Source organism: Heteronotia binoei, chromosome 5, assembly GCF_032191835.1.
Source record: "Heteronotia binoei isolate CCM8104 ecotype False Entrance Well chromosome 5, APGP_CSIRO_Hbin_v1, whole genome shotgun sequence".
Lineage (NCBI taxonomy): Eukaryota > Metazoa > Chordata > Lepidosauria > Squamata > Gekkonidae > Heteronotia > Heteronotia binoei.
In genome coordinates this window covers 82,489,504-82,514,501 of record NC_083227.1, presented here as the reverse complement: position 1 = coordinate 82,514,501, position 24,998 = coordinate 82,489,504, and the positions used below count along the sequence as shown (strand labels likewise).

Genomic DNA, 24,998 nt, shown 5'->3' with positions numbered 1-24,998 from the left:
GACAGGAGTCACTGAAGAAAGCAACATTGCCATGAAAAGACCCCTGGGTCTTTGAAATGTATCATATTAGCTCATAAAAGCATGTATTAGAGTTTTGCTATTTGTATTTTCAAGGCGGTGCCTCATGAAGCCTCAGTGTTTGTATCAAATCTATATGAAGAGTTTTGTGGCCAGCAATGGAGCTGAAGGCTTTGCTATGCTTCTGTTGAAAGGAACTCGCTTACTCCCTTGTAATATACAGCACAAGTGGAAGATATCATAATACTGATGAAGTGGGAAACACGAAATGCGTCTATTATATTATTAACTAGTTATTTGTATGCTGTATTAGTTAATCACTATGGGCTCTGTTTATTAGGATTTAATTGTTTTTTATGGTTGTCAATGTGAACTTTTGTTTTAAACATATTAAGTATGAAGCAGTTTTACATTTAAAAAGTATATAACCATATTTAAAAGTATTAAAAAGTTTGATAGTTCATTCATATCACAGAGATTGTTTTTGTTGTTTGCATATAACCTCACTGTGATTTCCCTGTTGTTCTAACTATGAAAAAGGCAGCAGGAAGACCCAACCTAAGATGAATTGACTCTGTAATGGAAGCAACAGATCTCAGTTTGCAAGACCTGAGCAAGGCTGTTTTGGAGGACATTAATTCTTATGGTCAGCATAAGTCAGAAGCAACTTGATGACACTTAACACAAACACACCCTAAAGGAAATTGATCACTTTTAGCAGCTTAATTTTTTTTTGTAATACCCTCTCACTTTCTGAGACACAATTGCAAGAATACTGGAAACTGAACAAAGTCAGGGATGGACGAACAAGGAACCAAAGGCATACTCTTTGACAGCTGAAAACCCTACCCAGCTCCCTGAGCCCTGAACGTCTAACCCATCTGAGCCCTGAACGTCTAACCCGCCCTGAGCCACTTGTGGGAAGGGCGGGATATAAATCTTAAATAAATAAATAAATAAAAATAAATTTCTGTGTTCTTGCACAATTATACGTGCAAGAACCTTGATTTTGTTTTTCAAATGAAAGCTGAGAGTCTTAACACTGACATTGACAGCAAAAACACAATACTGCCATTATTGGTTATTTAACAACTAACTGCCCACTATAATAAAGCCATCTACAGTACACTGCAGTTTACTTCACCGTGCAATCTATTCAGATACTGCAACAAGGGGGTTCAAGCTTTTTTTTAAAAAAAGTCTTAACTACTGTGTCTCAGAATGAAGTCATCTCAACAATTTAAACTTCTCGGGAGTGGGAGCAGTCTGCATGCATGTTCTTTAAGCAATTAATGAAATTATTTCCAAAGAAGACTACATGAGTAAGACTTTATGAATCAAACTTTTAATGAGAAAATAAGAAGTGTAACATTATGTTTGGAGGGAGGAACAGAGAAGGGGAATTTGACCAACTAAACATAATAAATGTTTTAAAAAGAAAAGAAAACCACAAACAGGATACAGACATATTAAAAAAGCAACACTGACCTAACAGTGGAATGTGAACTATATTTGACTCAAACCACGTCACATCCACTACTCTTCCCCACACTGAAATGCTGGTAGCTCTTAAAGAAGCAAAACAGACACACAGCAGTTGTCTAGTCGTGCTTTTATTTTCTACAAAGCATGCTGTTTTGATTGTACAAGACTGTCTCATTCAAGCTGCTTCTTCTGCATTATGGGTGGCAAAGCCTGAAGGCCAGGGAGGGCTGGGCTGGGGGGAGAATGCCTGCTACAGAATGCTGTGACATAAATATCTAACATAACCCACATCACAAAGGTTCAAAGACTAGAAGAATAGAAACAGACAATTCTCCACCTGTTGCTTTGATTTGCTATGGGGCATTGAACAATTCTAGGTAAATAAGTTGTAAGTAGGAAGATGGAACTCAGACTTAAGCAATACTCATAACTAAATCAGTAACATTCCCCAGTTGCAAAACTTGGGTGCATATGCAGATAATTAACTTATATTTGCTTGCTGCTCAAGATCTATTTGGCTTAAGGATATACCTGTTCCTGTGTAGCACAAGCTTTCAGACTTCTACATCAAGACTCTGACTACAATATGAACCTAACCTTTTTGTTATTTGGTATTCAATATGGTAAAGTCAGTGTAGTAAACCATTCATTAATTTCCCTTGTATTATGCATCAATTTTCAGCACACTGTCCTGGGGGGGGGGGTTGGTACAGTTCGGCACTGTTTAAACTGACAGAGCTTAAATTTTTTTAGTTTAAATGGTGGAAGTAAAAATCTACAATACTAATACTAATATATATTCTTTACTAACAAACAGCATATCCGGTACATCATGGCTCAATGTTTTTCAAGACATTATAAGAAACCACACGCTGAATTTTCATTATAATGGTGAACAAAATGTCAGACTCTTCCTGTCGGACCCTGGGAGGGGCTGGGCAACCGCTCCAGGACGGATTAAACTGGGGACCAGACATGCCTCAGACCAAGCGGGGAGGGGGTTGTAGGTTAGCGTCACCAAAGCACCCCTGACCACTCTCGTTCCTGTCGTTCGCTCCCTTCCTTTTCTCTGAACTGTCCAAAATGACAACACCGAGCTCTTCCTCCCTGGTGTGCATCCCTGGCTCCCTTTAAATCCCATCCCTCTCGGTCCCCGCCCCCTCCCAGCTCATCTTCCCCACTTTTATTGAACCCAGCTGCATGCAGTTGGCCCCTGCCGATGCCCGTGTTGCCAGATGGCATCCGAGGGCTTCCCAGTCGGAGGCTGGAGATCCGTTCAACACTGGAACCAGCGGCAATTGGGACAGAGGCCAGAGGGGCGTCTCCTGGTGATTCCCCCGTCGACGGTGGTGGTGTGCAAGAGGCCAGAGGCGGGCCATGAGGCAAGCCCTCCAGACACAAAATTCAAAGCATTGTTTGAAAAGGCAATAAAATCTGTGCTTCCATCTTCTGCGACCAATTCTAGCACTTGCATAGACTTAGCAAGAGGATATCAGCAATTCTGGTTGCAAAATGTTTCCCCTTCCTGCTCCCTTTTTCTTTTTCATTTCTCTAACTAAGGAACACTTCTTATGTTATGGAATGAACTTTATTTTTTATTTCACAAACAGTAACAAAATGCAATGAACAAATGAATACTATTAAGCAGTCACAAAGATCAGAGTATCAATTGATTAATTACCCTTACCCTTTTCTCTTTCCCAGCTTTCCCTCCTGCCTCTCTCTCTGCCCTGCTCCTTCTCCTGGTTGCTCAGGGCTGCCTCTTAGCTTCCTCCCATCCTTGTCATCCCCAAATCCTGGCTCCCCTTACCTTCTCAACATTTCCCTCTGTAATGTACTGAGTGACAAGACGTGTTGAAGGCAACATGCTTTATTAGTGAGTACATCACAAGGCAAGACAACGCAGGCCGGGTCCCGATTATATACATACCTCGGAACAACCCTCAGTCTGGCCAGGTCCAATCCTGACCAGTTAAACTTCCCGCCACAGATCTTGATTGGTGGAATGTATTTGCGGAGCTACATCCGGGGACCAGTGGACTTCCACTGGTCACCTCCGTAGCGCCCGCTGTGTTGTAATTTCTGCTCATGCCTGGCTCCCAGCCACCTTTCTCTCCAGGCCTTTCTCACATGGAAAGCCAACTCTGAATCAACCAAGAACACTTTATTGCAAGAAGAAACAATCACAGAGGAACAAAGGCAAAACTGCAGCTATATACAATCTGACCATGGTTAACCATGCCCCCAAGCAGGCAACAGTTACTCCTACTGGCTCACTCCAGAATCCTTCATTTGCATCTCTTTGTTACAAGTTGTTACTTGCCTAGTATCCTGACTGGCCATTTCTTCCAGGCTTCAGGATCTAGGTTTGCAGGGAGTGCCTGTCTCAAGCTCAGGCAACAAGAACCCAGTGAGATACAATACACAACAGATGTGTCAGGCCCCTGGCTGTTCTCAGCGCAGGCAGCTGGGTTGGGATTAAGTTGGGGGCAGGCGTTAGCTCCCAACAACATCCCACCTCAAATTTTTTGCAAATCTTAGTCCAAACCTCAACAGAGCAAGAATATTTCTATCAAAGGTAGACAAAATCAGCCACCAGATAATTACAAAACAAACAATGCCAGCGCATCTCATATATATCTTAGTTAAATTATATTATATTTTTAGATGGCATGTTTCTCTGTACATGACTTTTTAATTTTGTAAAACTAAACTGTATGTACTCAGAATTAAAACACATATATTGGCTTAAATCCAGTGCAGCATGCCTGTGGGTAAAAGGATCTCAGTTCATAGGGGTGCAATTTTCTCATCTCCCTCCTCCTGCTGCATCCAAAATGCTGTTCTTGGGGGGGGGGGGTCATCTGTCCCCCCAAGAGCAGCATTTTGCAGGGCATTTTGAATCTGTAACAAGATTTATTTTGACTTTGAATTTATGAATTGCCGAATCCCTGAGTACAAAGGGCTCTGGGTGATTTACAACAGAGGTTAAAAACATCAAAACATAATATTAAAATTAAGAAATAAACTTTTAAAATAATCTTAAAATGGCATCAATTTGTTCTTAAAGCCCCTTCTGACTTGTTCTGCTGCCTAGCAGGCAGGGTAAGGAGGAGGCACAATAGAAAAGATGGCAAAGAAGAGAGAAGGGTGCATACCATGATGGAAAACCTTTGCTGTCCTCAACCAAAAGCCTGGTGGAACATGTCTGCCTTACAGGCCCTGAGGAACTTCATGAAGTCCCGCAAGGCCCTGATGGTAACTGACAGAGTTCCACCAGGTCAGAGGCAGGGCCAGAAGAGCCCTGGTTCTTGTCAAGGACAGCTGGATATCTTTGGGGCAAGGGATCACCAGTAGATTGTTCTCAGCCAAGTATAAAGCTGTCCGAGGGACATTCCAAAGGAGGTGGTCCCAAAGATATGCAGATAGAGTAGATGAGAAAGTTGCACTTGAATGGCAAAAATCCTTCTGCCCATATGGTAATGCCATGCTGGATCAAAGTCATTAATGGCATTTCTCCCAAGAATCTGATATTTTTACTTGCACAAAGCACATCTTTTCTAATATAACTGGCATATACCAATGAAAAAAAAAACATTTCCCCCCTTTTTTAAACACATGAGAATGGGATAGGATTCCCTCTTCTGACTTGCATGTATTTTAAAGGTTACTGTAATGACTGATAACAAACTTGTGCCATTTACACAAGTTTACACAGTGTATTTTATGCTTAGGTACAAATAACTGCTTACAAAATAGCACATAAGCAGTGATTCTCAAACTCACCAAACCATCTAAATTAACTATTTCAAATGCCCATAAATTTAGCAATCTCTACAGCTACACTCCATTGAAAGCTGCAGTATTGCAGTCTGAACTCTCTGCTCATGACCTGAGTTCGATCCTGGCGGAAGCTGGTTTCAGGTAACCAGCTCAGGTTGACTCAGCCTTCCATCCTTCCGAGGTCGGTAAAATGGGTACCCAGCTTGTTGGGGGGAAAGTGTAGATGACTGGGGAAGGCAATGGCAAACCACCCCGTAAAAAGTCTTCCGTGAAAATGTTTTGAAAGCAATGTCACCCCAGAGTCAGAAACTACTGGTACTTGCACAGGTGACTACCTTTACCTTTTTTTTTCACAGCTACACTCCATTGAAAGACAGTGTTTTAAACTACTAGTCAGAATCAGGAAACTATCTGAAACATGGAGTTCATTTTTTAAAAATCAAAACAGAAACTGAAGCTTAATTTCTAAATCTAGGAATAACCATTTTTGCTTGTTTAGCTAACTTGCATTCCTAAACAAACAACTCAATAATTCGGAAAGTCATTTTTGGCTTCTAGTTGAAGCAAACACTATTTTTGTTTCATTTAATGTGAAATAAGCGGACCATATCACTGCACACCAATTACTAAACTGAAAATATCTTGCAATAATTTACATTCCTCTATTAATAACTTAGTGTGCTTTGCTTTTATCCCAATATAGTTTCCCTTACTTACCTGGTCAATACTGGGAAAACAAAGTAAAAGTGTCAAATATCAGAACTCTGTTCCACAAATATAGCTGATAAAGGCTGATCAGAGTAACCAGGTTTAGCTGAAGAAGTCTAATTTCTAAATAGCCTAATAATGGCTGAATTAGAGTCTTTTTTTAAATAATTCAGTTTTATATTTTAATTAAACATTCAACATGAATGTTTAATTAAAATATAAATCAACTATGCCTATTTGGGCATGGTCTAAATATGCATAAGAAATTAAAAGGGATACACACATATGTGGGTAGTTTCCCTGAGGAAACCTGGATTGTATAATATGGTTTTCAGTTATGCTGGAGGCCAGGGAGCTGTCTAGGAGTAGGTATTAAAAGTACCTCATGGGACTCACAATTCCAAATGAGTGGTGCCTTACTGAATTCAGAAGAATATGAAAATCCGTACCTCTCCAAAATTAAACCAAGCTTGCATGTTATCTTTAAGTCTGACTTGTTCTGTGTGACCCTACAGTATTTATTCTGCTCATTACAGGACTGATCAACACTGCTGAGGAAACTTGTAGATTATAACAAAGCTTTTTAGTACAATATAGCTGATGCTGGTTACTATAGCAGTGGTAACTAGCCAAGGTTTGGAAAACCTTGCCTTTTTATTCATTTACCGGTACTTATTTATAGTATGCCTTTTTCACAGAAGACACAAGGAACCATAAATTGTTCTGACAACAGTAAATGCTTCTGTGAAACCAATTCAGAACACCCCTAACCTGAAATAACAAGTAGAACCAAACAGCCTTGACTAAATTGTCTGCGGTATAGTACAGTTGAAGTTTCTTCTCCTATTTACCTTACAAATCACAATCTGTGTTGAACTTTTGCATGATACTGCAAGACTACAGGTAATGACATATCTTTTATAAAGTGTTACATGTTCTCAGTAAATAATAACAAAGTAGGACTAAGTCAAATATTCACTTGTGAGCCTTTTTTAGCATGTAAACAGGGCTGGCAACAAAACGCTCCCCAAATCACAGAATTACCTCCCTCACCCCACCAGCAAGCGTTTCCAACCCAATCAGAATTCGTGAAGTGCCACAACAGCCAGTGAGGTTTGGCTATTTAATTAAGTCAGAAAGACAATGCAGAAAGACAGCAGTGGATGCCACACTACGAACACTGTTGTCTTCCATTTTGAAAAAAAATTGCTTTAAAATAATATTTTCCATGGGACTGTAAAATGTTCACACACACCAAAAAGACACCCTTTTAGTTCAGCTTTCAACATAGTCTCTCAGTACATACTATGTACGCACTACAGGTATAGCTGAATGCGTAATACAATACAATTGGTCCTTCTGAAGGAAAATTCAGATTTTTAAAAAACATTTCTGAATTTATGCAAACAGACGAAGTAACAACTCACCTGAAATGTGGATTTTAAATTTCCCACTCTGCCCAAAGCCACCTTCTATCACTCCTTCCTCTCCTGTAGACAACTTGACCTTTAGCCCCACAAAAAGTTGTATGTTGGTCTCTTTTTTAAACAATGAACGACCAATCACACTGTAATCATCACACAGCTGGAAAAAAGAAAGCACACTAATTAGTTAACAGTAATTTTTTTTTAATTATACTGGCTTGGATCCTATGGAAAGTCTCTGCCAAAGACTGTGCTTCCTCTTCTCCTAGCACTTCCATTTGAGCAAGATCAATGGTTTTCAAGGAGCTCTTGCACAAACAGAAGTGCAAGCAGAAGAGGAAGTATGCTTTGCAGAACAGGCTGTCTAGCAAACACAGAACTTGTTCACAGAATCCAAGCCACTCTGTCTGTGGTAATGCTGCACATGCTAACAACTGATGCATCTACTTTGATTGCATGGCATGGTTTACTCATGTTTGGATAGCATCACCTGATGTTGCAGTTATGATATGTCAGCCAGCTGTATCTCATTGCATATGCTTATGATGTAAAGTTTAAATTAGCTGTATAGAGAAATCTTTTGTGTAATGGGATGTGGCCTTTTTTGGATGTGGCACCATGCCTCCCAAGATGTTTGCTCAATTACAATTAGTATTTCATTATTAGTGTTTTGGAATCAAGCAAAGCATTTACATTTCATAAGGTGTTTACTTGATTGGTTTGCAGTGGACTGCTCTGTTCTGCTTGTTCTTTTGGGGTTTTTTTAATCTCAGTTCTATTTCACGGATTTTCTGTTGCTGGATTATTTAAAATGATAATTTTAACTTATTAACAATTTCTTTATTTACAGGTATTTGGATTTAGTTGACTAGTTGGAACACATTTGTTATTTGGAAGGTATCATAAAATAATTCTAACAGTACAATAAATATAAAATAATAGTGATTCAAACCACTCACAGGAAAAAAAAATTCACTCTAGGTGCCATGGAGGAAGGAGAATGTGTCAGTTTGGATGGAAACACCCCCCTCCCCCCAAAAAGAGATCTGAATTACAAGTTAAACCCTATACTGCAATCTAGGGCTGGAAAAAAGTCCCCAGAGCCAGAGACACTTAAGTGGAAGACACTCTAGAATCAAGGCCAGTGAAGGAAAGATATAGCTTGAGGGGAAAAAAAACCTAAGCAAACATTTGGTAAAAAAGATAACTTGAGCGAACAGAAAGAGGAGACAGGGAACTTAGCCATTAAAAGGTTAACAAGAGTTCTGAATATACTGGACAGCATTTAGAAAGGAGAGGCTGTCTTAAATAATGACATTCAGGGAGACAAGAATGCCATGAAAGATTGCTGGGAGTCTGGGAAAACAGAAAAAAGTAGGTATTGGGAATCAATGGGTGGTGGAGACATGAATTTTTTGGGGGGTGGGGGTGGGGGGGAAAGGAATGCCACGGCTGTACACTGTTGGCTTGAAGGATGCGGGCGGCATGGAGGGCCAGGCCAAAGAGCCCAGAGTAATTCTATACTTTTATGAGTTGCACAGAAGGGGAAGTTTACCATTTTTGGCATCTATTTTCACTGTAACCTTAAAGAAGCAATACCAAGAAGCTTGTGCAGGAGGATGGCTAAAGCTAACCAGCCATTTAGTCAGTTGCCAGCTTTCAATATATTATGTATTGAGTCAGATTTAATCCTGCTGCCATAAATATACCAAAACTTTTCAGAAACCTGACATTATTCAAATAGATAATCTACTTTATCAGCTTTTAACTCCTCACTAACTTCATTTCAATGGATTCATTCACCTGCCTGAATAACTGCTACAATGCAGTTTTTAAAAATTCACATTTGCAAGGAGTATGTAATCGTGTTGATTTGTTAAACCCAACGTCTTTAACCAGCCGTATTGAATTTTAATTTCAAGATTATTAACCCAGTGGGAGTCACCATGCCAAGTTTGGATTCATAATTAAGCAATCAGGTACAAGAGGCAGCAAGCTTGTTGCACAGTGAAAGATAAACGACCCTCCCTGGGGCACTGGTGAAGCATAAGGTGCAACCAAGTGAGCCTAATCCCCAAGGTGTGAATATCTTCGGATGCTACTAACCCCTGAAGTCACTGTGACTCTGTTTCATAACAAGAGTCTTGATTTATGAAGAGAAATAAGAAAATGCTGCTTTACTGGAGAAAGCTATCATTTGTTCCTTCATTAAATCAGCACCGCAGCTCAGTTGTCAAGGCGGTACCCGAGAATAAGAAACCAAACAACAAAAACCCAGAAAAAATATATATTTGAAGAAGAAGACGACAACAATGACATTGGATTTATATCCTGTCCTTCACTCTGAATCTCAGAGTCTCAGAGCAGCTTACATTCTCCTTTACCTTCCTCCCCCACAACAGACACCCCCCCTTATGAGGTAGGTGGGGATGAGAGAGTTCTCATAGAAACTGTCCTTACAAGGACAGATTTGTGAGAGCTATGGCTGACCCAAGGCCATTCCAGCAGCTACAAGTGGAGGAGTGGGGAATCGAACCCAGTTCTTCCAGAAAAGAGTCCGCACCAAACTGGCTCAGCAACTGGTTCATGCAGATAGCAAACTTATAAGATTTCTTCTTGCAACAACTCTAGAAAGTAAAAATATGCAACTTATAAAATTTTATGTTAGATGCAGTCATAGAACAGATTACGTGGTCCATAATGAATCGGAGAGACCCTGTTTCAAAATCGAGCTTTGCAATGAAGTCACTAGCGGGTAGCTTGGTAAAAATGAATCATTTATTTTTTATTTAAGGACCAAGCCAATTATCCCTTATACCTCTTCAGTATCTCTGTTCATAAGAGGACTGCTGAGGAGAACACGAAAAGTAACTACATTACAATCTTAATCCTTCAGTTTTCCCAAATATATGCTGCAATTGGGCTCATGATCCTCTAAGACAGGGTGTGTGTAAAAAGTGTGGCCTGAGGGATGGATCAGGTCCCCGGAGGGCTCCTATCAGGCCCACGAGCAACTCACTGTCATCTGCTTCCTTCTCTCTCTTGCTTCCTTCTGAATCACAGCTTGTTTTGCCAGGTTTCCTCAATTGCATAGGAGCTACAGAGCAAAGCTTCTATTTTCTCCATTAGCTGACCAGCACATGAAGCAGTTTATGTACAAAAGCTTGCAGTGCCCAGCCATTTCAAGCTTTCCCTGTGTTTTAGGCTCAAAGCATTGACCATGAGATTTCTGTAATGAGTATCAATAAATCAAAAGTAGGTTTGCAACTTACAGACACACACCTGAACACCTGAACAGCATACTCAAGATTGCTACAGCACAAACACTGTCTCCAGGTTTTGATTCAATCATTCAGAGCAAAAGGTGTCAGTTATCAGAAATTGTTAAATAAATCAAATTTTGCAAGATTGCTAATCTTTTAAGCATATTTTAAGTTTTTTAAAACATCTTTAAACTGTATCCTTTTATCAAGTTTATATCCCCGCTACCTGGCATTACATTTTATGACGCACCTGGCCTGGCCAACAAGGTCTCATTTATATCAGATCCAGCGCTCATAACAAATGAGTTCGACACCCCTGCTCTAAGCTGCTGTGAGGTCCAAGACTATGGTCATGACACATCCAGGTCCAATTTGGCTGAAGTGCTTCCCTTGGCCTTAGCTAGAGAGGCTGGAGCTGAGCCCCACCCTATTCCAGCTCCTGTCCCCTAGCTCTACTCTCATTTGAGCTATGAGCCAGAACTGAGCTATCCTCCTCTGCCTCCACTCTCAGGTCTTTTAAAGGCCTAACCAGGTTTGGGACATGCCCAGTGACCTTCAACTACTCAGAAGTGGTTTGAAAGCATGGACGAGTCCTTGAAGACCAACAGCGCCTTCTGAGCAATTTCTCTCCTGCTATTCCCCTCCCTGCTTTCAGGGTAAAGTTTGTAGAGTTTCCAGATAACTGACTGATTGATGGCTAGCTAAACAAAATAGCAGTCGATTGCACCTTTTAAGTCCAACTTAGTTTTATTCAGAACGTAAGCTTTCGTGTGCTCTTAAGCACACTTCATCAGACGAGGAATCCGGCACAGTGAGCAGAGCCATACATAGCTGGTAGGCAGTGGCCCAGAATGCAAAATGGTACAGATTTAAGAACCAATGACAGAATAGTAAAATTATCTGGTAGACAGTGATTTAGAATGTAAAATGGTACAAATATAAGATCCAATGACAGAATAGTAAAATTAACTAATCGAGCAAACTTTTGATCTGAGTAGCATGAGCATGGGAAAGCAACAAAACAGTAGTATGTCAAAATGTGAGAGTGTCTGTCAATGACTATTGCAGGGCTGGCCAACGGTAGCTCTCCAGATGTTTTTTTGCCTAAAACTCCCATCAGCCCCAGCCATTGTCCATGCTGGCTGGGGCTGATGGGAGTTGTAGGCAAAAAACATCTGGAGAGCTACCATTGGTCACCCTTGCTTGCTATAAATCTGGGTCAAAAGGAAGGAATTTCTATCTGTTTCCCATCCAACTAATCCACCTTTAAGCATGCAACATACATTCGGAGAAAAATACATTAAAATATAGTGGGAGATGGGTTCAATATATGTAATGGGATAAGCAACCAATATCCCTGTTTGAGTGTGTCAATACAGTTAAAAGAGAAATACATTGGATAGTGATGTTCTTGTCCACCTAATTTACTTTTTAACATGTAAACATCATTCCAGTTTGTCATAGAAAAAAATAAAACAATAAAATATAGTGAAAATGGGTAAAGTATATGTAATGAGATAAACAGCCAATATCCCTATTTTGAGTATGTCAAAACAAAAAATTATTGTGATACACAATTCTAAAGGAGAAACACATTGGAATACTGTGGATGTATAACTATACTCAGTGAGAGTAGGTTTAGCATCTGTAATGAGATAAAAAACCAATATTCCTATTCAGTTCTGGGGAGGAGTTTCATAATAAATTGTAATTCAGCAATTTCTCTCTCCATTCTGTTCTTGAAGTTCCTTTGCAGTAAAACAGCTACTTTGAGATCACCCATTGAATGCTTTGGAAGGTTAAAGTGTTCCCCCATAGGTTTCTCAGTTCCATAATTCCTGATGTCAGATTTGTTGTGTCCATTTATCCTTTGGTGGAGGGTTTGTCCTGTTTGCCCTATGTAGAGAACTGAAGGGCGTTGTTGGCATTTAATGGCATATAAAATGTTGGAAGATGAACAAGTGAATGAGCCTGAGATGGTGTAGTTCAGGGATGGCCAAGGGTAGCTCTCCAGATGTTTTTTTGCCTACAACTCCCATCAGCCCCAGTCATTGGCCATGCTGGCTGAGGCTGATGGGAGCTGTAGGCAAAAAAACATCTGGAGAGCTACCCTTGGCCACCCCTGGTGAAATCAATGCTGTTAGGTCCAGTGATTGTGTTGTCTGGGTGTATGTGGCAGCAAAGTTGGCACTTGGGTTTATTGCAAGCTCTGGTACCAGTGTCCATGCTCAGATGAGATGTTGTATTGTTGTGGGTGAGGAGTTGCTTGAGATTAGGGGGCTGTGTGCAAGAAAAGATTTACCCCCCAGTACTTTTGAAAGACAGCTGTCACTATTCAATAGAGAACCAGTTCAGAGAACCAGTTCAGTGACTGGCTGACTCAGAGGGGCCAGCTGCTATTGATTTGCTGGGTAGTGTGTGGACCTTTAAAAGGTACACCTGTGGCCTTACTGGGCCTGGTGTATGCCAGGCATGACAACTTGGGATACCAAGAAAGAGGGAGAATCTGGAAGAGTGTGTGTGTGTTTTCTATGCTACCCCTTGACAGCAAGCAACAATAATAAAAACAAATACAATTCAACAACAGCGACACAGAATTTTTTTAAAAGAACCATACCACATTTTTGTGCATCTTTACTGGTAGAAAGACAGAATGACTGATTGATTTCATTTATAGCTCACCTTTCTACCTACACTCAAGGCAGATTACAAAATTAAAAACAATGCAATACTATAATGCCTATAGCTGAACAATGCAATAAAACTTGATTACAAAATTAATGATCAATCAAGAGTCGATTTTTTTAATCTCCAACATGCACCTAGTATCAAAATAATATAAAACTGAATAACTGCAATACAAAATTATGCCTGATTAAGAAGGCTTAGCTCCATGAAAGCAGGAATGTTTTTAGAAAAGCTTGTCATTTCCAACCCCCTGGAAGTCAGCTCTTACTACTGCACCAGCAGTTTAGCTACAATCTCTCAATTCTGCCTTTAATTCCCTCTACCTTCTCAAAACATCTACTATGGAAATAACTGCCTGTTAGCTGAACAGTATTTTTGGATTTGGGTTCTCTCTTCCCCCTCTTCTGGCCATAAAATGTGAAGTTTAAAAAACCTACTGCTGCAAAGATAACAGCGGATGCATACTCGTCTTCTAAGGCAGCAGACAGGGGCCTCGCAGTGAGGGCAGACTAATTTTATTAACTTCAGGGAAACTTCAAAAAGCTTAAGGGCTTTAATGCCAGACAGAGGTGACCCCAAAAGTCAGTTTAAGTGGTGCATAAACAAAGGATTAGGTCAAGAAAAAGCTGAAGGCTCCTTGCATTTCTTGTTTATATTGTCATATGACCTAGTGGGAGTGGAAGAGGGTTGCCTTTCTGACTTTAATCCTCCATGGTGTACAGTGGCGCTTCAGTTCACTGACCTACATTACAATAATATTTTTTTTAAATTTATGGACAGAGGTGCAGCATCAAACTCACTTGAGGAGTTGGGGTTTTTTTTAAGGAAAATGAAAATGGGAGGGGGGCACAAATGTTTCTGACTTACAAATTCCTTCTGTCTTGCTTTAGGCTGGATCAGCAGCTTAGAAAGGGATTTCAAGTTCAAATGGACAGTTTCTGTTGCTCCTGTTTTATGGCTTACACCAGAGGATACAATAGCTGTGAGTTTATGAAAAAATCCCCTCCCCCTTGGCTTTTCTGTTTGCTGGGGGTGGGGGAGGGGAGGAACAAATAGTACTGTATTAACATAGGTGAAGAGTCAGTCCCTCTCCCTTTCCCTTACACACACAAACTTTAATACAGAGTACACAGTTTTAAAATCCTTTGATTTAAATATTATTTGCATTGTAGTATTATGTTTGCAGTGCTGTAGCTAATTTTTGTGTGATGACATCCAGCATAAACTCATGGTTTAATTTCATCGGGGAAAAATATTCTTAAACAGAACCTCTTCCTCCTCAGACTCTAAAATTCAATTCAATTGCTCACAATGCTTCCCCACCACCACCACCACCACCACCACCACCACAACTTTCTTGGGCCAAAGGGAGGATAAACTAAGTGGATGGGAAAGAAAATGAGGAGACAATATGAAGCTGTCAAACCAAGAACAAACTTGGAATAGGTAATCTGCAGTTGTTACCTTCAGCTGACTGAGTACTACAATGGGACCATCTACACTAGTAGGACTGTCTTTGAAAGCACAGAAAGCTTCAGCTGATACAGAATTGTAGCTGCTGTTGCAATAAAAGTGGTTGGTGGCTGACAGAACATCATACCACTATTTAATATTCTCCTTAATAGAAGAGGTTCTAAATTTGCAAGACAATCTATGGGTATGTTGTATTATAAATGGGTAATGAATTTTCACACTTTGTAATCTAACTATCAGGCAAAAGTTACTCAAATACTTTCTTAGTGCACTACAGCTTTCCTTCTTAAGATTTTAACAATGGAAACAAAATTTGGACCCTTGTCCCATTAAAGGTTTAAAATGGCCTATACAGATTGGGAGATCATTTTAAGGGCAACTAAACATGTTTCAAAGTAACTGTTCAGAATTAGAAATTGGGGGAGGTCACTCACACTTTGTGATGTAAAACCATCAAAATCTTACAAGTCATCATAGAGATGGCATATATCAGGACTTGGAAAAGGAAATCAGGGAAGCATTCTTTAAGAGAGATATACTGTGCAAAATCAAATTAAAATACCCCCAAAAAATCTAACTTTCACCTCTTAGTGACAGTCTTTGGTTTCCACCAAAAATATTTAGTGCAGTGACTAGGCAGTCATTAATTTGTGAATAAGAAAAGGAGTTGAGCAGGGGAAGAGAGGGGCTAGGTTTTGTTGTATAGGTAACAGGCTTACCAAGTAAAACAGATTAGCATCTCTCACTTCTAAAATAGAGTTGTGCCTTTTAAGATGGATACCTAGTCAAGTCTTTGTAAATCATGACCAATATAGGATAGATTTATCACATCAATAAAACCTTAAATGAATTGTGCCTTATACATACCATATCACCTTAATCAGTATTACACAGAGAGCCAGTTTGGTGTAATTGTTAAATGTGAGGACTCTAATCTGGGAGAACTGGGTTTCATTTCCCACTCCTCCACATAAACCTGCTGAATGACCTTGGATCAGTCACAGTTCTTGAAACAGTTGATTTCTCAAGCGCAGTTCTTGAAAAAGCTCTTTCAGCCCCACCTATCTTACAAAATGTTTGTTGTGGGGAGAGAAAGAGAAGTAGATTGTAAACCACTCTGAGACTCTGAGTGAAAGGTGGGGTAGAAATCTAGTCTCCTCCTCCTCTTTCTTCTCCGGAACCTACCATTAGCACAATGGCACGTATTCTGCCATTTCACAAGGAACTTGATAATGAGGGCAGAATTCAACATGCTGAAAATCTCTTCTTCCTTTAAGAAAAGTTTTTAGCAATTAAATCCACAAAAATAAGTTTCAAAATATATGAATATAGCCTAATGGAATCTGAAAATTCAGAAGACAGGTTGAGCAGGATTGCCAGCAGTAGGTACTGAAGCTATGCCTCCTCTCATGAATTGAAGCAGCAGAATAAAATTATGCAAAATGAGGAAATACAGGCTATTTTGCTTTTTGGTATAATTTATACAATATTCAACATTAAGTCTTTCTTAAGGACAATTTTTAAGGCATTTTATCTCTGATTCTGGCCATGAATAACTTCGGGATAGTACTTCAGAGTTGGCAAGTTCATACAGTTATAGTTTACTGCATTTATTATATCTCAGGCTGTCGTTTACTGCACTGCTTCTTGTTTTACTGTGCTGATTTCAAATTTGAATAATTCAGTTGCTTCACTGTTTTAAACATATTTTATACTGTCTCCTTTATCCCATTGTTCATTCAAATTTGGTAATCAGCTTTAAAGCACATCAAGAAAGGTAGCCTATATATACAGGAAATAAATACTTACAGTGCCATGCTAAGCCAATTCACACCCTTCCAAGTCCATTGAAGTCAATGGCTTTAGAGTGGTGTAACTCTGTTTAGGATTCCCTGTTAGACTGGCACTTTCAGTGGCTGCTGGCTGCTCTCTCCATCTTCATTATACTCTTCTGACATCAGAGCCCAGCCTTACATGCCTTCTGACAGCAAGCACTGGAATTACTCTGTGTGTGTGTGTAAAAGTGTAGACAGAAGAAAGAAAGCATAAACCATAAAAAGATATTTTGGACCACCTTAATTTGATTAACACATTCATGACCAGCATGATTTTACAGTTACTTTATAACAACCAGAAGCGGAATGCTCTGAAGATCACACAATTTATCTCAGGGGATGTTTAATGAACAGTCTTTTTAGATCTCAACACAACTACTCATTGCTAGGAGAAAGCTGGCTAAGCCAGAGATGTACTCGTGACCCATGCTCTTTTACTTGAAAAAACTGGCTTCAGTTAATGTTCACTTGAAAAGCAAATCTGAAAACCTCAAGGCCAAGTTTCTGTAGCAGCACTGATGCATTAGCAATATACCATTCTTCTGCAGAAGAACTGAGTTATAAATATGATTGGTTTCAAATGCAACAAATAAAAAGCTTGATGGAGAATGATATTAAAGCCGAAGGAATAAGGAAAGAACAAACAGAAATGGAAAGAGTTCTGCTTGGAGACAATGAGAAATTAATCTCAAAAGTATACAAATTACTTTTACAATGGTCTACAGAAGATGAAGTAGTGAAATCTCAAATGATAAAATGGGCAATTAATGGAAATAAAGAAATAAAGATGGAATCTTGGGAGTATCTGTGGAAGAACTCTATGAAACTCGCAACATGTCATAGTATTAAAGAAAACTGTTTTAAGATGATGTATAGATGGTATATGACTCCAAAAAAAATAGCAAAGATGAATAACAAGATGCCAGATAGGTGTTGGAAATGTAAAAAGCATGAAGGTTCTTTCTACCATATGTGGTGGACTTGTGAGAGGGCTAAAATGTTTTGGCAGATGATTCAGCAAGAGATCTCTAAGATTCTGGGATATGAATTCAACAAAGAGGCAGAGACTTTTCTGCTGGGATTACAAATGGAAAAATTTCCAAAAGAAGATAGAACTTTAATATGGTACTTGCTCTCAGCTGCTAGGACATTGTATGCGCAGTTATGGAAGCAAGAAAAAATACCAGAAAAATGGGACTGGATTACAAAAGTTATGTCATGGAGTGAAATGGACAAATTAACAAGAAAACTAAGAGACTATGATTTAGAACTTTTTAATGAGGAGTGGAAGAAATTCAGAAGATACGTAGAGAAAGAGTGGAAAATAAAAGGACATTGGACAATTTTTGATGATTAAGATTTTTATAGTTTAAAGGTACCTTTAATATTTGTTTTTTTAAAAAAATAACACTGGCGGGGGTCAAGTAACGGAGGGAGGGGTGGGAGGAAAGTAAGATATGGGGTAGAACGATTTTTTTTTATTTTAAGCTCTTTATAAGTTGTAGATATAATTCTGCTACCATATGTTACTAATAAATTTGTTTATACACAAGCAATATACCATTCTTCTGTTTTAATGTCTGGAATTTGTTCAAATCACTAAATACACACAACCTGCCACATTTTCCAGTCATTCTTATAAGTTACTTATGGGCTGCAATATATACATTCATTGATTAATTCAGAGTGCAAACAGGAATACTGACTGCAATCTGCCTTGTCCTAGTAAGAAAGGTGGGCTATAAATGAAAATAAATAAATAACTAATGTATATGATCATATCAGAAATTCCTTTTTGAGGTGAGATTTATTTATCTATTATTAATTCAATTTCTATCCTGCCCTTCCCGCCAAAGCAGGCTGAGGTTGGGTTACAGCATAAGGGCTCATACAAACCATATCTAAAATTACATCAATTTAAAAACCACAGTAACAGACAGTAAGACAGAATCATGTTACCTGGGTCTGCATCAAGTTTCAGTACATCAGATCTGGTCAGTGGGATTTCCAGACTGTCAGAACCAGGCAGCAAGCCAACAGTTTGAACAGGCAGCTTAGGCAGGAGGGGGTGATCATACTGGACATCTGCTGCCTCAACTAAAAGCCTAGTGGGACAGCTCCATTTTACAGGTCCTGAAGAATTATAACAAGACCCCCAGGTCTCTGACTTCAATGGGGAGCTGATTCCACCAGGCCCTGGCCTCAGTCAAGGCTAGACGGACATCTTTTAGGGTGGGGATTACCAGCAGATGATGGTTGGTTGAATGTAAGGCCCTTCAGGGTTGGTCCCTGGCCTCTCAGGGCCTTAAAGTTTAGAACCAATATAAACAGGTTTCCTACCTGTGACTAATGATCTTCGAGTGGTCATCTGTGCATTCACACACATGGGATGAAGCGCCAGCGCCAATCCCTGATCGGTAATTCCAAAGTCCGGGATGTTTTGCTGCCCGACCCCGGTAGGCATGCACGACAGCCCCAGTGCACATGCCCACCCAGTGGGCGCAAATATCCTGCCAGTTCCTTTCTGCCACCACCTATCAAGAGTACCATGACCGGCAGCAGAGGGGAAGGAGGGCGGGTAGTGTGAATGGACAGATGACCACTCGAAGATCATCAGTTACAGGTAGGAAACCTGTTTATCTTCTTCGTGGTCTCTGTGCTTCACACTCATTGGAGATTAGCAAACTAGGCTTACCTGGAGGAGGGAGCTGGCGGTTATGCAGAAGTAGCGGCTTGAAGGACCAGGGTACCCAGCTGTGCTCTGCGACACTTCTGGACATCCAGGGCATAACGTCGCATGAAGACATGAGGAGATGCCCAGGTTGCAGCCAAGCAGATGTCTGCCAAGGAAGCACCCTTCAGAAAAGCTGTGGACATAGCCATAGCCATAGTGGAATGCGCACGGCGTGGCCCTGGCAAGGGTCACTTAGCCAACATGTAGCAAAGTTTAATGGCTTCCGTGATCCACTTAGAAAGTCTCTGTGCATAAATCTTGAAACCCAACCTAGGGGCCGCGTAGGAGACAAATAGATTGGGATCCTTCCTAAACGGCTTGGTGCAATGCACAAAAAACAACAAAGCCCTCTTAACATCCAAAGTGTGCAGACGTCTCTCTTCTGCAGAAGAAGGAGAAGGGTAAAAAGTAGGCAAAAACACTTCCAAATTAAGGTGGAAACTAGACACCACCTTAGGGAGGAACGATATGTCCGGGGCCAAGGACACACCATCATCCTGAAAAGAGATGTATGGAGCATCACACCGTAGAGCTACTAGCTCACCTGCCCTCCTGGCCATAGTGACGGCCCCTAAGAAGGCAGTCTTCCAGGCTAGAAGATGCAACAGGCAGGTAGCCAAGGGTTCAAAAGGCTTCCTCAAGAGCCGGTCCAGGACCAGCGGCAGATCCTAAGCAGGAGGAGGAACCTTAGATGGCAGGTGAAGCTGCAAAAAGTTTTGCATGCTGATGGGTAAAAACCGAAGTGCCATTCACAGGGTCGTGATGAGCCGAGATGGCAGCCAGATATACTCGAACCGAAGAATGATTAAGTCCAGCATCAACAAGAGAAAGCAAAAACTCAAACACAAACTCAAGACCAGCAGAACATGCATTGATACCATTGTTCTGTAGAAAAGACAGGAACTTAGACCACTTTCCTGCATAGGAGCAGCGAGTTGACAGCTTTCTAGTGTTCAACATTACATGTTGCACTCTGTCAGCAAATTCTAGAAGTTGACCCTCCAAGCCGTCAATTTGAGTTGAGGGATATCAAGGTGAAACAGGTGGCTGCCTTGAACCAAAAGGAGGTCTGGTTTCGACGGTAACTTGTGGTGACACCCCACTGCCATGTCTAGGAGAACAGGAAACCAAGTCTGTCAAAACCACCAAGGAGTAACTAGGATACACTCCGGACGCTCCTGGGTCAATTTGTGAAGCACTCTGGTGAGAAGAGGCAAGGGTGGAAACAGGTAGAGGAACTTGTCCATCCATGGAAGCAGAAGACCCCCTAGGGATCTTGGGTCCATCCCTCCCCTGGAGCAGAACTGTTCGCACTTCCGATTGTTTGCCGTGGCAAACACATCTATTCTGGGATGACCCCACTCCCAGAACAGAGGTTCGAGTTCCCATTTGTGATGGGAGACCTCTCCCCTGCTCAGGGAGTCCGCTTGAACATTTAGCTCCCCGGGTAGGTGGGTGGCTACAATGAAAGTCTGCAAAGCTATGCAGGTCTCCCAAAGCTGCATTGCCAAAGCACACAGCCTTCTGGACACAGTCCCCCCTTGGTGATTTATATAACTGACAGCTGTCATGTTGTCTGACATCACAGCTACGGTCTGACCACTGATTAGGGGAAGAAACGACCTCAAGGCCAGATGAACTGCCATGAGCTCTAAAAAATTGATATGATGGTGAGCCATCGACGGGAGCCATGGGCCGCCTATGCAGAGATCTCCGAGATGCACTCCCCACCCCCACAGTGAGGCATCCGTTGTTACCGTGAGCGAGGGGAGAGAGAAATTAAACGGAGCTCCTCTGCAAAGATTGGACTTCATCTTCCACCAATCCAGAGATTGAAGCACCAGCGAAGGAACTTGCAGAATCTTGGAGGGGAGATGTCTCACCGGATTGTAGTTCCTGATGAACCAGAGCTGGAGGACTCGCATTCTCAGCCTCGCAAAGCACAGAACATTGGTAGTAGCCGCCATAAGGCCCAAGAGACGTTGGATCTGCAGAACAGAAGCGCATCTCACCATCTGAAGAAGCTAGACCAGGGAGATGATATCCAATGCCCGGGAATCTGGAAGAAATGCCAGATGCTGGGTGGTGTCCAAAATCGCTCCGATAAACTGAACTCTTTGTGTTGGGACCAGGTGAGATTTCTTCTCATTCACCAGAAGTCCTAGTGCACTCAAGAGGCTGAGAACCACCTGTAGATGTGCTCTGAGAGAAGCTTCAGACACAGTAGCCACCAACCAATCGTCTATGTAGGGAAAAAGGATGATACTCTGGAGCCAAAGGTAAGCCATCACAACAACCATGGTCTTTGTGAAGACCCTGGGGCCGCAGAGAGCCCAAAAGGGAGCACCTGATATTGAAAATGGTGCGCCCCAATGGCAAGCCGAAGAAACCTCCTGTGACTGGGGAGGATGCTGATGTGGAAGTAGGCATCCTTCAAGTCCAGGGTAGCCATCCAATCTCCTTTGTTGTTGAGTGGAAGGATGCTTTGCAGAGTCAGCATTCTGAACTTCTGAAAAACGATGAATTCGTTCAGGCCCCACAGATCCATGATCGGACGAAGTCCGCCATCCCACTTGGGAATTGTGAAGTACCTGGAGTAGAACCCCTGGCTCTTGAGATGATTGGGAACGGGTTCTATCACTCGCTTGCTGAGCAGACTTTGTACTTCCTCCAGCAAAATCGCTGTAGGGTGTGTGATCACCAATCTGGGATATGAAGGGGGCTGAGCAAACTCTATCGCATAACCCTCCTGCATGTTGGACAAGACCCACTTGTCGGTGGTAATCTGCTGCCAGGCTTGCAAGAAACTGTGGAAGCGGGTGGGTCCCGAGGAGCAGGGGGGGAAGAAAGGGGGATACCAGAGTCAAAGTCCCTGCTTTGGATTCCTGCCAGCCTTAGATTTTCCCATATGTGAGGAAAAAGAAGAAAACTTGGTTTTCTTTCCTGCAGTGAAGGAACTCTTAGCCTCATGCTGTCCCGTACGTGGCTTCCACAACCCCTCAGGAGAATTGGCATGGTAAGGCTTCTTAGGCCATTGTTTGGACCATGGGCGAGACTTGCCAGAGTGAGAGGAAGATAAAGGTACTCCTAAGTTACGAGACGTCTTTATACTCTTGTCCATCTCCTGTAGGACCCCGTCCGTAGTGGAGTTGAATAGACCTTCACCCTCAAAAGGAAGATCCTCGACCCAGGATCTTGTGTTCAATTGGAGAGCGGTGGACCGAAGCCAAGAGTGACAATACAACGTAATAGCCGAGATAAGAGTTTTAGCTGCAGTGTCCACCATATGTTTGGAAGCCTGCAGCTGTTGTTTCACCAGGAGCATTCCCTCCCTGTGAGCCTTCTTGGCCAAAGTGTGCTTATCCTCAGGCAGAGAAGCCAGGAGCGGTGAAAGCTGCTCCCATAGGGAATACTGGTACCTCGCCATGCATGCAGAATAATTAGAAATTTTGATACGCAGAGTGCCCGCAGAATAGAAGTGCCTGCCAAATGTATCAATCCTCTTCCCCTCTTTATCTGGAGGTGAGGAATGGGTCTTCTTAGCCTTAGAGGAGGACAACACTACTACAGAGTTGGGGAGTGGATGGTTGAAGAGGAACTCTGCGCTCTGCTCCTGGATCCTATACATGTGATCCATGCGCTTGGACGAGATAGGGGTTGAGGCAGGCTTGGACCAAGGATCTTTGATGGCTTGCAAGATGACCTTGGTAATGGGAAGGGCTACCGCTGTTGAAGTGTCCTTCTGCATAATGTCAAAGACTGTATCGTCAATGATCAGTTGAGGCTGGACCACAGGTAAAGACAAGAAATTCGCCATCCTTTTAATGAGTTCCCCACAGGACTTCAAATCTTCCAAAGGAGAGATTGGAAGGTCCTCAGCTATTCTAGATTCTGGGGACAATCCCTCCTGATGGCCCGATTGCTCTTCCCCATCATCATCAGAGGTCGATGGCGAAGACGATACGCTCTCAGCCGATGGTAAACCTGGGGCGTCAATGGCAATCCTAGTTGAGGAAGTTTTCTTGACATCGGAACTGCTGGAGCGTGCTGGCTTCCTGGCCAATCTCAGGGTCAAAGTCGGCATTGATGCTTCTCAGTGAACTGGTGGAGAGTGCACCGAGACTCTAGAGTGGTGTGAAGCCTCCGAGTGCTGATCCCAATCGGGGTTCTGAGGAGGGTACCACGGGTATGGAGAATGGTAAGGGTAGCTACCAAACGGGTAAGCCCATGGTCACGGGTCCCAGTTGGGCAGAGGATGAGGACGCCTAAAAAGGTCTGAAGGCTCCCCGAATCTCTCGGGCTGGATCAAGGGCATCTTTGGAATCGAGCAGTCCCTCAGCTGCAAAACCTCTAAGTCTGATGCTGAGCTAGGATCACTGCCCTCTTTTGAATCTGCCGACTGTTCTATAGGGTCGACCTCCTGGTCGGAGCCGGAGAGAGAGGTCTGCGGAACATCCATCAGACCCGAGGGGCTCTTCGGTCAAATTGGAGAAGCAAGGATTTTCTCCGGAGTCTCCCCCGAGTCCTTCAGTGGCGGAGAAGGAGTCTGCCTGTCTTGGCGCCTCTTTTTCTCCTTGTGCTTCCTGGGCTCAGCGGAGCATGAGTCCCGGGCCCCTTTGGCCTTCTTGGCCGGGGTCGATGGTTCTGAATGGGATGTCAAGCCTGCACGCTTGTGGGAGCGGTCGAATCCCTGGAATGATTGGGTCGGTTGGCTATCAAAGTACTTGCCAATGTCAACATCTGCGGTGCAAGAGCCAATTTCACCAGCGCTGCCGAAGGTTTTTCCTGGTCTGTTTGGAAAATTTTGCGTATTGATGGCAGGATTCCACCCGATGACCTTCCCCATGGCACAGCAGACAAAGAGAATGTCCATCCGGAGGAGGGATCTTGCTCCCACACTTGAGGCACCGCTTAAAAAACCCCCAACGCTTTTCCATAGACAGGGATGGCGGAAGAAGGGTGGGGGGAAAAACCCCAAAGGGGTGAAACAACTAACTAACTTTTTAGTGTGTGTATATATGTATATGTGTGTATATGTATATGTAGATAGATAGATAGATAGATAGATAGATAGATAGATAGATAGATAGATAGATAGATAGATAGATAGATAGATAGATAGATAGATAGATAGATAGATAGATAGATATAGATATAGATATACACAAAACAGGAACAGGAGAAAAAACAAAGAAACGAAGAGAACCTGGAGAAGGAAAAAAGTAATAACTACCGACTGGAATGACGAAAACAAGTCTATCCGACGCGGCGGTAAAGAAGGAACTGGCGGGATATTCGCGCCCACCGGGTGGGCATGCACACTGGGGCTGTCACGCATGCCTACCGGGGCTGGGCAGCGAAAAATCCCAGACTTTGGAATTACCTATCGGGGATCGGCACTGGCACTTCATCCCATGAGTGTGAAACACAGAGACCATGAAGAAGATCTTGAACCGGATCCAGAACTCTACCGATAGCCAGTGCAGTCTGCACAGCAGTGGCTGAATGTGCACCCACAAACAGACAACAGGTGTGATGCTGCATTTTGCACAAGTTGTAGCTTCCAGATCAGGTACAGGGGTAGGCC

The 24,998-nt window shown here is 42.1% G+C and overlaps 1 protein-coding gene across 1 annotated transcript in view; it reads right to left on the bottom strand.

Moving 5' to 3' along the window:
* The window catches only part of EEFSEC (eukaryotic elongation factor, selenocysteine-tRNA specific), a 267,221-nt gene that overhangs the window by 88,664 nt on the left and 153,559 nt on the right, over nt 1–24,998 (bottom strand). Inside the window, exon 6 of the mRNA XM_060239699.1 lies at nt 7,422–7,578. Coding sequence (XP_060095682.1) covers nt 7,422–7,578 — 157 coding nt within the window. The remainder of the gene's footprint in view (nt 1–7,421; nt 7,579–24,998) is intronic.